We start from the raw sequence: 14,124 nt of genomic DNA on the forward strand, positions 1-14,124 counted from the left end.
CACATAAGATGAACATTCTGCACAGTCCAAAGCATTGTGCTACTGGTATACCAATGTACAGACTGTGTTGACTACAACTGCTGTGCAGGGGCACAAGTGTGATGGAGATCTCTGTGACTTGAGCCTCCAATGCCTGGGAGCTGTAGGGTTCCCCCGTCACCCATGACAACTGGGAACTGCAGGGCTGAGCTCCCAGCCGCAAAGGGCAGCAGGGGTGCCCAGCACCTCCCAGCTGGGGCGGGAGGTAGGGGTGCCCTGGAGCTCCCAGGTAGCAGGAGTGCCCTGGAGCTCTTAGGCAGTAGGGAGACCCCAAGCTCCTGCTCACTGCAGGCAGTGGGGAGACTCCGAGCTACCGGCCATAGTGCATGGCGGGGCCCTCGTGAGCTCCCGGTCACCGCAGCGGTACTCTGCAGCTCTAAGCTGCCGCAGGAGCCCCACAGGGCCATCCCTAGCCATTTGGGTGTCCTATGCAGCCCCCCTCCTCAGGAGGCTGTGTGGGGCCCTAGGCCTCCCCCCTCCCCGAGTCTGGGAAGCAAGAGCTGTGGGGGGGCACTTTGGGGGGCCCCACAGGCCCAGGGGATTAGCGGGGGCCGGGAGCAGCCCACTCTGCTTCCCTCATCCCGGCCCCAGCCGTGTCACTCAGGGGAGGGGGCTTGGGGGAAGGGATCCCGCATTCACTGGCAGTGGCCGGAAGTGGAATAGCTCGGCCCCAGCTCACTCTATTCCGCCAGCTCCCAGCTGCGGCGCTCCGCTTCTTGCCGCCGGTGAGAGCTATGTGCGGTCCTTTCCCCAATTCGAGCGACATGGCTGAGGCCGGGGCAAGGGAAGCGGAGCGGGCTAGGGATACGTCTCTCCGCCGGTGAGTGCAGGGAGCGATCCCTTCCCTGCACTCACGAGCAGTGGGAACTGGAGCACCGGGGACGGAAGTAGACAAAGTAGAACAGGCTGGAGCCAGGTTGCTCCACTTCCCGCTACTGACGATGAGTGCGCGGTCGCTGCGGGAAGACGTGAAATGGGGGCGGGCTGGGGGCGGAGCAGGGAGGAAGGGTAAGAGGCAGGGTACAGGAAGTTGTCTGGGGCGCTATACCCACTTAGGGACGGCCCTGCTCGTTGCAGCGGGCGCCAGCTGGAGGATAGGGCTTGTTGCCGGGCCTGGTGCTGCCGCGTATGCAGCTGCCTGGGGCACCATGAAATTAGGGATGTAAATATCATTTAAAAAGTTAACTAGTCAAATGATTAAAATTTGCCCCAAATTTCATGGTGCCCTATACAGCTGCTTGTGCCTAAGGACGACCCAGAGCATGGAGCCGCCGCTGGTGGCAGGAGTGCACCGGAGCAGGGAGCTGCCACAGGTGTCCAGGGTGCCCTGGAGCTCCCAGCAGCTATGGGTGGTGGTGGGATTCTGCACCTGTGAGACAGGCCCCCTGGGTGTCATGCATATTTTTAGTAAAGGTGACGGATATGTCACGGGATTCTGTGACTTCTTCTTTATTGCCTGTGACCTGTGATTTTTGCTCAAAATACGCGTGACAAAATCTTAGCCTTAGTGACGATGAATGTGAGCACTGCAGTTTGCACAAGTGCAGTCCCATCAGTACCCGTTGGGGCTGTGCACTTATCCAAGGAGGAGCTATGGTACAGGATGCTTCGCAGCTCCCTTCACCCCGCCTCTGCTGGGATTCCGTGCGTCATGTCCCGCCTCTCGCCACCCAGCGCCGGCTCTGCCCCCGGGGACGCAGCAGGATGCGCCCCTCGTCAGGCTCCTCGGAAGGTGCCTAGGAGGAGCGCGCATCACAGTGATCAGCTGCTAGGCGGCAGAAGCCGAGCGCCGATCACATCGATCAACAGCCGAGCGCAAATAGCCGACGGCCGAGACAGCTTGCTGGGTTCGGGGCGGGCTTTGGCGCTTCGCTTCCGGGACGCCGGCGGATGTTGGGGTTTGAATCGGTTGTCGGTTATGACACTGGTGAGCTTCGGGCTCGGAGCTGGAGATGCTGCTTGCGGAGTTGCCGGGTGAGTAACGGACCCTTTCCGTTCCCGCCGGGACCCTCCCCGCCTTCCGACTGTATCCCGGGGGGGGGCGCCCCCTCCGGCCCCTTTTCCTTTGGTCCTATCCCGGGGGGAGGCCGCTCCCTCTGGGGCCCCCTTTTTCCGACTCTATCCCCGGGGGGGGGGAAGCTCTCCTTTCGGGACCCCCATTTCCTCTGATTTTATCGGGGGGGGCGACCTTACCCCGACACCTCCCCTCCCCCCTTTTCCGACCCTATTCCTGGTGGGATGTTGTCCCATTGATCTCGTGTCTTCTGGCCTATGGCACTGCCGCCCGTACACTGACACAGACCACGATCTCCCTCGTCCCACAGGCTGGGAAGAGGGTTTAACAGGCAGACCCCAGCTCCCTCTCCTGCCTCAACAGGGAGGAAACAAGGAACAGAGGGCAGAAAAGACAACAAAATCCGTATCTCCAGAAGGGGGAAGTCCAACCTCCTCCCCAGAGGCAGAGCAAAGCCCCTCAGAGAGAGCTAGAGAGAGAGAGATTGTAAACGCATAATGCATCCCCAGTGGAAATAATTCCCCCTTTTCCCTGTGTAAGCTAACTGAAGCATCTCTAAGAGGATTGACTCTTTCATGGAAGATGCTATATGGAGTAAACGTTGTATTTTATGTTAAACTTTTAAAAGATGCTCTTTAGGTCTGTTAGATTGGACTGAATGATGTCAGAGGGGCTCTTGTTAATCTTCAAACTACTCCATGGAGATTTCTCCTGAAGTCTTGAGTATCATTTGGTGAACAAATAGCCCAGTGGCTTTTTTCAGGACCTACCATTATGTTGTCACACACTACAATGTGAACCTAAGACTCTTTCATATTTAAATTAAGGGGGCACCGTGTGAATTGAAATAGCATCTGTGAAAGCCCCAAATAGTGCTTTGTTGTTTGAACAGAATGAAAAGCATGCACCTGAAAGCATCTTCCCTTTGTTCATTTATTGACATCTCTTTTATTTTAAAATCATAAAGACTTAAGAAATTGAACGACAAACTTTGTCAATTTGCAGAAAATCAATTTAGCCTTATTTTGAATGTGTTTTTCTCCAAGAGTATGATAATTTGCAGTAGCTGTCTTGAGCAGAAGCTGCTTTTAATGCAAATGTGATGTCACTTCAGTAATACTGCTGTGTGAATAGCAGGGGTCAGATGCAGAGGGGAGCAGCTTGTGGGGCACAAAGTGGCAGTACTCTTCCAGTCTTGTCTCAGAAACTAAGCTCTACCCATTTAAATTGCCAACATATGATGCCACTCGCAATAGGCTGTGCAAATATTCAAAATAAGGTGCTTGAATGTGCCAGTGGGCTAAACTAGACTCCCTGGGCTTGGCTCCTTCTTGATTCAGGCTATGTCTACACTACACAGCTTTTAGCGACATGACTGTGTTGCTACAGTCGTACTGCTAAAAGTCGTGAAGTGTACTTGTTGGTTGTTGGCTCTCCTGCCAGGTCTACACCAGGTGTTCTCAACCTTTCTCTTTCTGAGGCCCCCCACAACATGCTATTAAAAACTCCAGGGCCCAGTGGGGGGGAGGGACTTGGGGTTCTGGGCTGGGGGGGAGGTCTCTTGGGCACAGATGTAGTTTGACTTCTATTTTGGGTGGGCAGGGGCCAGTGAGGCTTGAGCCAGCTCTGCACAGCGGGATCTGAGGAGGGAGCGGGATCTGAGGAGGGAGCGCTACCTCCACTCCCTGAGTCTTCTCAGCAGGCCACCTAGATCATGTGGGTTGGGGCTGGGTGGGCACAACCAAAATGATAACTCAAAGGAGGAGGGGCTCAGCTCAAAAAGTTTAAAAACTGCTCAGGGAGGGGGGTAGCTAAGAGCTGTGTACAGGCAGGGGAGTAACTTAGGGTGCAGGCAGGGGTAGATAAGGGCTGTGTGCAGGCATGGGGTAGTTCAGGGGGCAGGGAGGAGGGTCACAGCTGTGTGTCCAGAGGGCTCCCCTGTGGTCCCTGTTCCCCGAGGGCTCTGCCAGCCACGAAGCCAGATCCCCCACCAGGCAGCTCTTACCTGCTTCGTGAGCAAATGGGGCTGGGAGCTGAGGAGCAGCTTCAAAGCCCTGCAGCAACAGGAAACAAGGGAATGCTGTGGCTGCCTGCTCAATGGCACCAGCCAGAGCAGCAGCTGTCCCGCACTGCCTGGTTCTGGCTTCTTGCCTCTGACATGGCCGGGGATGGGGGAGAGAAGGAGGTGTGCGGGGGGGGTGGGGGGTGGAGCTTCCCTGGGACTGCCCTGCTCTTGCACTGTAGTTTTGAGGCAGGAGGGATGCCACACCCCTGTGTCCCCTCATCTCTGCTCAGGGCTTCTACCCCATGGGGAGCACTGGGGCTCCTGGCTTCAGCCCCACTGCTCCTGGCTTCAGCCCTGATTGGGGGGTGGAGGGCTCCGGGGATCAGGCTCTGGGTTTTAGCCGTGGGGCCCCACAGCCCCCGTGAGTGAGTTCTTGGACACCCTGTTGAGATCCGCTGACCTACACTACAGAGTTAGGTTGATGCAAGGCAGCTTATGTCAACCTAACTCTAAGCACCTACACTAAAATGTTGTTCCCGCCGATGTAAGTCACCCGCTATGCTGACTTAACTCCACCTGCACAAGAGGTATAATGCTTAGGTTGACATAGTTAGGGTGACGCAGTACTTTTGTCAAATTTAGTAGCCTCCAGGGGGCATCCCACAGTGCCCCACTGTGGCTGCTCTGGTCACAGTTTTGAACTCAGCTTCCTGGCGGCCAACTACACACGTACATGTCTCTCCATTTTTAAAGCCCTGTGAATTTTTGAAATTCCATTTCCTGTTCCCTCTGCCTGGAGAGCTTGCTTAGCCACTGGTTCCATGCTGCTAATATGCTCCTGCCTGGAGTACACAGGATGTGGTGGATTCTCCTGGGTCTATGGGGAGAAGAGGCTGTTCAGGCACAGCTCCATTGCAGCTGGAGAACCTCGATATCTATGAGCAGATTGCCCAGGACATGGGCTACAAGAGGGTCCCTCAGCAATGCTGTGAGAAAGCCAAGGAACTATGACAGGCATACCAGAAGGCAAGGGAGTCTAACAGTTGCACTGGTGCAGAGCCACTTTTACAGAGAGCTGCATGCCATTCTCGGCGGAGACCCTACCACCACCCCAAGGGCCTGGGGGATACTTCGAGGGAGTTGGAATGAGCAGTGAGGAGGAGTATGGGGAACAGGCCATCGGGGGAATCCAGTGATGCAGTTGAGCCAGTCCCTACAGTCTAGCCTGATTCAGGGGAAGGAACCTCTGGTAAGTATGCAGTTCACTTTGAGATTGCAGGAACATCTGTTCGTTTACTCTTTTTTAATCATGCAATAAGAGATAGCAATTCTACCTCTATTGGTTATTTCACTATCTGCTTCTCATTTTGCTGTACAGTTAGGCAGAAGGGGCCCTGCAGAACAGTTTATGTGCACTGGGATGTCCTGTGAATCCTACGTAGAGATCTTAAGGAAACTTGCTTGGAGGTAGTCTGCAATTCCCTACTGAAGTTTCTAGAGAGGGCTGCCTTATTTCTTCCACTGCGGCAGGACACTTTCCAACCCCGCTCAGGAATTAATTCAGCAGGCACCATTGCAGCACACAGGCTAGAAGCATAGGGACCCTGGTCTGCAGCCGGACACATGCAGGAACTATTCCTTTTCAGCCTTTGTTACCCTCAGGAGTGAGATGTCAGCTAAAATCCTCACTACCTGTGGAGAATCGTGCTACTGTTCAGTTGCCCAGTCTGCATATACTCAAACCCCACTCCCATTGTCCCAACTCGTCCCCAAGCTGTACTCACCTGGCTGGGACTGCTGTCATGCTCTATGAATCCCAAGGGAGAAGTAAGAATATAGTGCTTGTAACTTGTGTGGATCAAGGGGAGTAAGTTGAGTATACCAAGTTTCCATTTATCTTGTGAATACAGTCAATGCACAGAAGTACTATTCTATCTTTTGCAGCTTGAAATGTGGCCTTGAAGTGCTCTCCATCGACACACAGCAGAGCACCTCAGCCAGATAAGAAGAAGGAAGAGGATGCGTGATGACATGTTTCAGGAGATCTCGCAAACCTCTGTTGCTTTGCCTATGAAGGACAGGGCTTAAAGCTTCACCCTCGCAGACAGACTGAACGGGGATAAAGCGGAGAGGAGAAAAGCACAGGAAAAGGAGAGAGACATGCAGTAGGAGAAGCTAGCACTTCTCAAGCAGGAAACAGACATGCTGGTGATTCTTATTCACCTTCAGGTTCAACAGACCTGTGCTCGCCTCTCTCTGCAGCCCATGGACGACTGCATTCTCACATCTCCCTACACTTCACCCTCCCCAAATTTCATGTGAAGTCCGGGGCTGCTGCAGGAGTCCTACTGCTCCACCCTTGGGGAGAGTGCAGCAATCAGAGCTGTGCATATGCTGATGTGTGAGAGACACGATTGGTATATGTGTTTGTGAAATGAAAATAGCTGTTCTTTCCCCTTCAGAGGTTCTTTTCCCTGTGTTTATAAAGTTTCATTCAGTTATACGCCTGGATGCGTTTGGAATAAAAGTCTTTGTGGAAATTTAATTCATCTTTATTCACAACATATGCTGGCTGTGGCTGACATTCACAAATAATACAACATTGTAAATGCCTCTATTGATATTACTACATACACAGCGCTCATTACAAGGTTCATACAGGAGTGCAAAAACGAAAGCCAGGCAGAACACGCTATAGCAATGCACATCCTGCACTATTAAAATGGCCTTTCAAAGCCTCCCTGAGCCATATAGCTCCATGTTGAGCTCTTCTTATAGCCCTAGTATCTGGCTGCTCAGAATCAGCAGACAGCTCTTTCATCTCCACCCCGGCAGAAACTTTTCCCCTTAGCTTCACCGGTATTATGAAGCACACAGCTGGCAGTTATAACCATTGGAATATATATATACTGAGGTCTAATCTCATAAGTAAACAGGACCACCAGCCTTTCAGATGGCCAAAAGCACATTAAAATGTCATTCTGCAGCTGTGGAGCCTGTAGTTGTAGCGCTCCTTGCTGCTGTTGAGATGGCTGGTGTATGGCTTCATGAGCCATGGTTGTAATGGGGTAGACCGGGTCTCCCAGGATAAGTATTGGCATTTTGACATTGTCGGTGGTAATCCTCTGGTCTGGAAAGTCCCTGCTTGCAGCCTTCTGTAGAGGCCTGTGTTCTTAAGGATGTGTGCATCATGCACCCTCCCTGACCATCCCACACTGATATTGATAAAATGCCCCCAGTGATCCACCAGAGCTTGCAATACCATAGAAAAGTAGCCCTTTTTGTTGATGTACTCTGGCATGATGGTCTAGTGCCAAAATAGGGATGTGTGTGCCATCTGTTGCCCACCGCAGTTCAGGAACCCCATTGCTGCAAAACCATCCACTATGTCCTGCACATTGCCCAGATTCATAGTCTTTCGTAGCAAGATGCAATTAATGGCCTTGCACACTTGCAACATAGCAGCCTTCATGGTGCATTTCCCAACTCAAAATTGATTCCCGACTGATTGATAGCAATCTGATGTTGCAAGCTCCCACACAGCGATTACCACTGGCTTCTCCACTGTCAGGCTGCTCTCATTTTGGTGTCACTGTGCCAGAGGACTGGGCTGAGGTCTGCACATACTTCAGGAATGTGGCATTGTGCATCCAAAAGTTCTGCAGCCACTGTTAATCATCCCATGCCTACATAACAATTCTATCCCACCAGTCAGTGCTTGTTTCTCGGGCCCAGAACTGATGCTCCTCCATCTGCAGCTGCTCTGTGAATGCCTACAATAATCTTGAATTGTTCCTGTGTCTCAAAGCAAGCTAGCCTCCAAGGAATTGTCATGTTGCCTGTGGCTCTGTTTGTGGGATCAGGTGTGTTGTACACTCAGTAGTGCATAGCTGTTCAGGATCCATGCTTTTCACAGAGATGGTTGACACGTGGGTTTGCTTTTGAAAAGAGGCCAAAACATTATGAGATGCAGATAAAATTATGAAATGGAGAAAACAGCATCATGGAATGTTGAAACCATGTTCCCAGTCACCCCTGTTCAACTTGTTTGCTTCCATGAGGCATTGGAAACCTTTCCCAAAACACTCTGCATTAGATGATGGCGAGTTGCACAGTGTGATAACTACCTACAGTGGACTGCTCTCTGCGTCAGTGCAAGCACTGCCAGTGAGGACATACACTGCTGACACAAGTGTAATGTGGCCATGCAAAAGCGACTTAACTGCGACAGATGTACGTTGATGTAACTTCTGTCGACTTAGTTTTGTAATGTGGACTTGCCTTTTATTTTGAAACTGATAGCTTAGATTCTGGAGAACAATGTAGTAGCTAGCGTTAGAGAGGTGCCATAAGTATGGGCTGTTTGTGAGGTTTGGTATATAGTAATTGTAGGTAGGGATGACACTAAAATATTGGAAGACCAGTAGCACAAAAGCAAGTTAAATCACTTACTATGTACTAACTTGACTAGTATTTCCTTAGGCTTAGTTGTTTTTTCCCCAAGTAAACATAGTCCTCTAGGAAGTAGACTCCAGTTGCAAAGTATTGTAAACCAATTTCATTTTTTAAAACAACTTTTCTTTCTGTATTAAAGGTACTATAGTCCTTAGGAGCCATCTTCCCATTGCCTGCATGTTCCCATTTCTTATAGACTTCAGCTGTTGATTAAATGTGGGAAGTATTTTATTTCAAAATTAGTGGCAGACTTGAGGATACAATAATTCAGGCAAAATAGTTGGCTACTGTCTCACTTTTGTACCCAGTGGGCAATGATTTAGACTCCAATCCTGCAACTAGATCCATGCAGGAAAACCTTTGCGTCTGTATGGAACCCCCACTGTGGTTGAGGGCTTTGTACACAGGCAAGGTTTTGCTCTCACAGATCCTTAATTTGTGAATTAAAAACTCCAGGCACACTGCACTGAGATAAGAGAGCAACCTACTGCTTTTAGTAGCAGTTCCTCCTCTTTCTTCGCTTCCCCAACCCAGAAGAGAGAATGAAATATTAGATTCTGGCATTTGTGCTTTTCATTGCCAACCAAACCAAAGCTCCATCTATCTATCAGGATTTTTCACCATTTCATTAAGCCATAGGGTACTGACATCTGGGATCCTCTTTACCTGTACAGATGGTCCCTCAGTTTTAGTGCCCTAGAAGATTGAAGACCTTGAGGGTACCAGTGGCCACTGCTGAGTGAGAAAAAACATCTTTCAAGAGAAGTTCCAAAGAGGTAAGATACTGTTTTAAACTCTGTTCTTGACCCCCTCACCAAAGAAGGGTGGGAAAAATAACTTTGTTGTAGATTATCAGATTCAGTTAAATTGTCACTTGATGCCATTTCTGCCAATCTTGATTAGTTGATTTGTTTGGCAGTGTAAGGGCATAATAAATGTGATATACAGTATGTAGGTATATAACCTGAAGTTAAAATTGTCCAAAAGTATTAAAATAAAATGAGATTGAATAAAAAGGTTGACGCATTCAGTTGTATAACTAGTGATTTCAGATTATTCCAGGCACAAGCCTTCACTTCTATAGATATTCCTGCACCAGCAGATGGATTACATGACCCAGTAGGCCTCTTCTATGTTTTTCTTCTGATTCCTAGAAATGTTACACAGTTTTCTTCCTATGTGTATTGCCAGCAGCTCCTTGAAGAGTGGCTATAGTTTTAAGCTTTGTTGCATGTTTCATGTTCAGTCAGCGAGCGTTTCCCAGATGTTTGGAAGCTGAGCCCTTAGTAAGGAAAATGAAGTTAACTGCCTTTAGCCCTACAGTGGTGTAATATGTGAAATGGTCTATCCAAAATAATTGGTCACTGTCTGTCGATCTTCATAATGTGATATTCCTCAACTTTGTTGTGTGTTTTGATCATTTTTAAATGATTGGGACAGTTCATATCTTAAATCTAATCCACACTATCTGCAACTTCAGGGAGACACCACTGCATCAGTTATACTTGGATCTAGTTTTCTTCCTAAGCATAATAGCTAAAAGTTCTGGAGAACAATTAAGGCCTATCCATACCCTCCCTTCCTCCACAGCTGCTACTTTGCATCCCACATTTTGGGAAATGCTGTAGTAAATATTAACGAAATGGATCAGATTTCTTCCTGGTGTAACTCCACTAAAGTCCAGTGAATTACATCAGGGAAGAGTGTGGCCCAGTGTGTTGTATGGTGTTTTTTGCAGAAACTGAAATCTTGTCAGTTAATTTTAATTGAGAACAAATTTGCATTTAAATGCATAGTTCACTAGTTTGATAGGCAAACTGCAAGGTCTTTGCCAGTGTGTTTGCAAAAGTATCTTTGGGAAGAGGAAATAAAACTTGTTCATGGTTTGGGTTCCCAAATGCTGGGGAAGTCAGAGGTAAATTGCCTTAATGTTATTGTTAGAACCCTACCAAATTCACAGTCCATTTTTGTAAATTTCCCGGTCATCGCATTTTTTAAAATCTTGAATTTCATGATGTTGTAACAAGGGATGAATATGTATTTGAAAATGGCAAAATATAATCTTGTGAAGCTCATGATGAACCCCCTGCTTCTCCCAAAAGAGTGACAACCCCCCGCTGGCTCTGGCTTCAGAGCTGGGTGCTCAGCCAGCAGCCACCACTCTCTGGCCACTCAGCTCTGAAGGCAGTGCCGCTGCCAACAGCAGCAGAGAAGTAAGGATGGCAGTACCATACCATGTCACCCTTCTGTGCTGCTGCTGGCGGTGCTGTCTTCAGAGCTGGGTGCCCGGCCAGCAGCCACCGCTCTCTGGCTGCCCAGCTCTGAAGGCAGCACAGAAGTAAGGTTGGCAATACCGCACCCCCCTACAATAACCTTGCGACACCCTTTTGGGTCAGGATCCCCAGTTTGAGAAATGCTATAAAGTATGGCATAAAACACAAAAGATCAGATTTCAAAGGGGAGATCAGATTTCACCTTTTCAGCCTTTATCCTTTTCAACTTTTACCTTTCAGAGTGAAAGATAAATTTTAATTTTTTTAGGACTTTGAGGCCATCTTGGAAGCATTGTGAAAGGAAACATTTAGAAGTAGGTGATTTAGTCTCTCAACTTCTTGAGTTTAAAAGAAAATGGGATTAAATACAGTAAAATGCAATGTACCATGCTCAACAAATTGAATACTTTTGACATCTTGTTTTTAATTTCCATAGTAAACAGCCTGAAGAAAGGTAATAGAATGAATGAAAATACCCTCTGCCACTTCCAAAGCCCAGGTAAGTAAGGCTATTTAAATGATTTAGCACAGTGGCTCTCAACCTTTCGAGACTACTGTACCCATTTCAGTGGTCTGATTTGGCTTGCTTACTCCCAAGTTTCACCTTACTTAAAAACTACTTGCTTACAAAATCAAACATCAAAATACAAAAGTGTCACAGCACACTATTACTGAAAAAATTCTTACTTTCTCATTTTTACCATGTAATTATAAAATAAATCAATTGGAATAGAAATATTGTACTTACATTTCAGTGTATAGAATATAGAGCAGTATAAACAAGTCATTGTCTGTATGAAATTTTGGTTTGTGCTGACTTTGCTAGTGCTTTTTATGTAGCCTATTGCAAAACTAGGCAAACATCTAGATGAGCTGATGTATCCCGTGGAAGACCTCTGCATATGCCCCCAGAGGGACGCGTATTCTTGGTTGAGAACTACTAATTTAGCTAACTTACTGTATTTAAACATTTACCGAACTTGTAGATGCTGCAGTTAGGGTGACCAGATAGCAAGTGTAAAAAATTGGGATGGCGTTGGGGGGGTAATAGGTACCTATATAAGAAAAAGCCTCCAAAATCGGGACTGTCTCTCTAAAAATCTGGTCACCATAGCTGCAATAAAAAGGCAATTATTTTAATGTAGGATTTCAATTTAAATTCAACAGTATGACTCCGGCATGTGGCTTGGTAATGCAATGTTTTAAAAGAATGGGTGAAATTTCAGTAGTAGAATTGTGTGTTGAAACATGATTCCCTTCAGAGTGAGTTCAGGGTGGCATGATATTCTTGATGACTTATTTCCCTAATTTTGATAAAGGCTTCCCGTAATTATGTTTAATTTATTTCTACTGCGGGTCAGAATTAAGATATTTGAAATTAATTTGTCTGTTTTTAGCTTTGTTAGTTTTCTGAATTTCTTGGTAACCTTAATAGTTTGTTTTTGTGTTTTAAATTTGTTAAATCCTAGGTGTTCTTGAATTTGCTAATGGATCTGTTTCAAAACACTATTTTACATTGTATGAGCATTTCTAATCTGTGACTTAATGCAGTCAATGAAACCCCTTACACTGATTCGTGTATTGCTGAATGATTGCCACACATACATATGAAAAAGCAATGAACTAAAAAGTAGTAACACAGGTCTTCAAGTCACTGCACATGTGGATCCCATTTCTGGTCTCCATGTGCCCCATCACAGGTGAAAATGTTTTATATTCTACCATTGCCAATAGGGGTCACGCATATGCTCTTCGTGCCCTTGTGTCCCTTTCCCCCAGGGCTTAAAGGGTACAGCAACCACTACAAAGTTCCTTCTTACCATGAGGCAAAATCAGAACAACATAGTGTACCTTTGTAGTAATCTTGTTACTTAATAATTTGTTTATACTTAGTTACTAACTTACTTGTTACTGTTTCAAGTAGCATGTTCTCGGTAGGTCACACACACAAAAAAAAAATCGCTTGTGGCAGAGCCAAGGCTTCAAGCCATGTCCTCTTGTGGGGAGATTGCAACAGATGCCTTTACTGTCTGGGTGAGGAATCTGTCATGGTTAAGTGTGCAGTTTGCAACTCCTTCAAGAAGTGCGCACACAAGGAGTGGTAGTCCAAACTGAAGCTTTATCTTAAAGGGAAAAGTCCATGAGAGTTATGTCTGACTCAGCACAGACCTGATACAGAGGCCTCTGTTTTCCCAGCTCATCTCTCCGAGGCTTCTGTCACCAGAAGCGTGACACCTAATTCAGGAGCAATTAAAAAAGATTCAGGTCCATTGGAGCAGTCGGAGACCCTTGCTCTCCAAGGACTCGGAGAGTCTGACTCTGTTTCCTGGCACCAAGTCCTCTCTTTGCTGCCGGGAGTGCAGAGTTCTTCAAAGGATCTGTGCTAAGAGTGCAGAAGAGTGCTGCCATGATGAACCTCTGCACAGAGCTGATACAGAAACCTTCCTCTACTTCTTCAGTAAAAGATCTCAAGGAAAGAAGAGCTCAAAGAGTCATGTGACTTCCTTCTCATAAGCACTGGCTTCAGCAGCACTGTCACTCTCAGCATCAGAGTATCAGTCTTCTGCAATGCTTTCCTTGTCAGCACTGGCAGCTTTGATCAAAGTCTGCTGTGCACCAGTGGTTTTTTACAGGGACCTTTTACAACTAAATTTGCAGCTCCAAAAGCTTATTATGTGTCTTCACTAGACCTTAGGGTCACTCCAGCACCTGAGTCACCAATTCTGGTGGTTTCCCTGATCTCAATACTAGACAGAACCCCTCCTCAAAAAGAAAACTAGAGTGCAGCTAATGAAAATATCTTTGAACCAGCATGTCAATACAATTTAAGGATTTAACACCCACTCAAATCCTTCAATCTCCTGTTATGACTTCTGATTCCTCTATAGACTCTAGCGGGAGTCCTCCACCAAAGAGGAAGTCAAATGGACAGAAAGAAAAGTTTAGGGAGGCATATGAACAAGAGCCTCCTAACAGACCTAAAGATGCCTGTTAGTTTGACCTCAATTGTATGCAAGGTCTTGGAATAAATTTTAAAAGAGAAAATAGTTAAGGATATAGAGGCAAACAGTAACTGGAATAAAATACAACATGGTTTTACAAAAGGTAGATCGTGCCAGATCTTTGAGAAGATAACTGTTTTTTGTTAAAGACAAAGGAAACACAGTACATCTAATGTACTGGGATGTACTGAGACGGGCGAGATTCCAGAAGACTGGAAAAGGGCAAATATAGTGCCCATCTATAAAAAGGGAAATAAAAACAACCCAGGAAACTACAGACCAGTTAGTTTAACTTCTGTGCCAGGGAAGATAATGGAGCAAGTAATTAAAGAAATC

At 47.1% G+C, this 14,124-nt stretch overlaps 1 protein-coding gene across 2 annotated transcripts in view; it reads left to right on the forward strand.

Annotated features, from left to right (window-relative positions):
- Positions 1 to 1,924: 1,924 nt before the first annotated feature.
- Positions 1,925 to 14,124, forward strand: part of G2E3 (G2/M-phase specific E3 ubiquitin protein ligase) — a 65,594-nt gene continuing 53,394 nt past the window's right edge. Inside the window, exons 1-3 of one of the 2 annotated variants that reach the window (XM_032796636.2) lie at positions 1,925 to 2,013; positions 9,188 to 9,289; positions 11,223 to 11,285. In XM_032796636.2, the coding sequence (XP_032652527.1) occupies positions 11,249 to 11,285 (37 nt within the window). In that variant the 5' untranslated portion in view covers positions 1,925 to 2,013; positions 9,188 to 9,289; positions 11,223 to 11,248. Of the gene's footprint in view, positions 2,014 to 9,187; positions 9,290 to 11,222; positions 11,286 to 14,124 lie in introns of those variants that run through there. The other variant, XM_075065499.1, reaches the window with a different exon arrangement.

The sequence above is a fragment of the Chelonoidis abingdonii genome, chromosome 4 (assembly GCF_003597395.2).
Source record: "Chelonoidis abingdonii isolate Lonesome George chromosome 4, CheloAbing_2.0, whole genome shotgun sequence".
Taxonomy (NCBI): domain Eukaryota; kingdom Metazoa; phylum Chordata; order Testudines; family Testudinidae; genus Chelonoidis; species Chelonoidis abingdonii.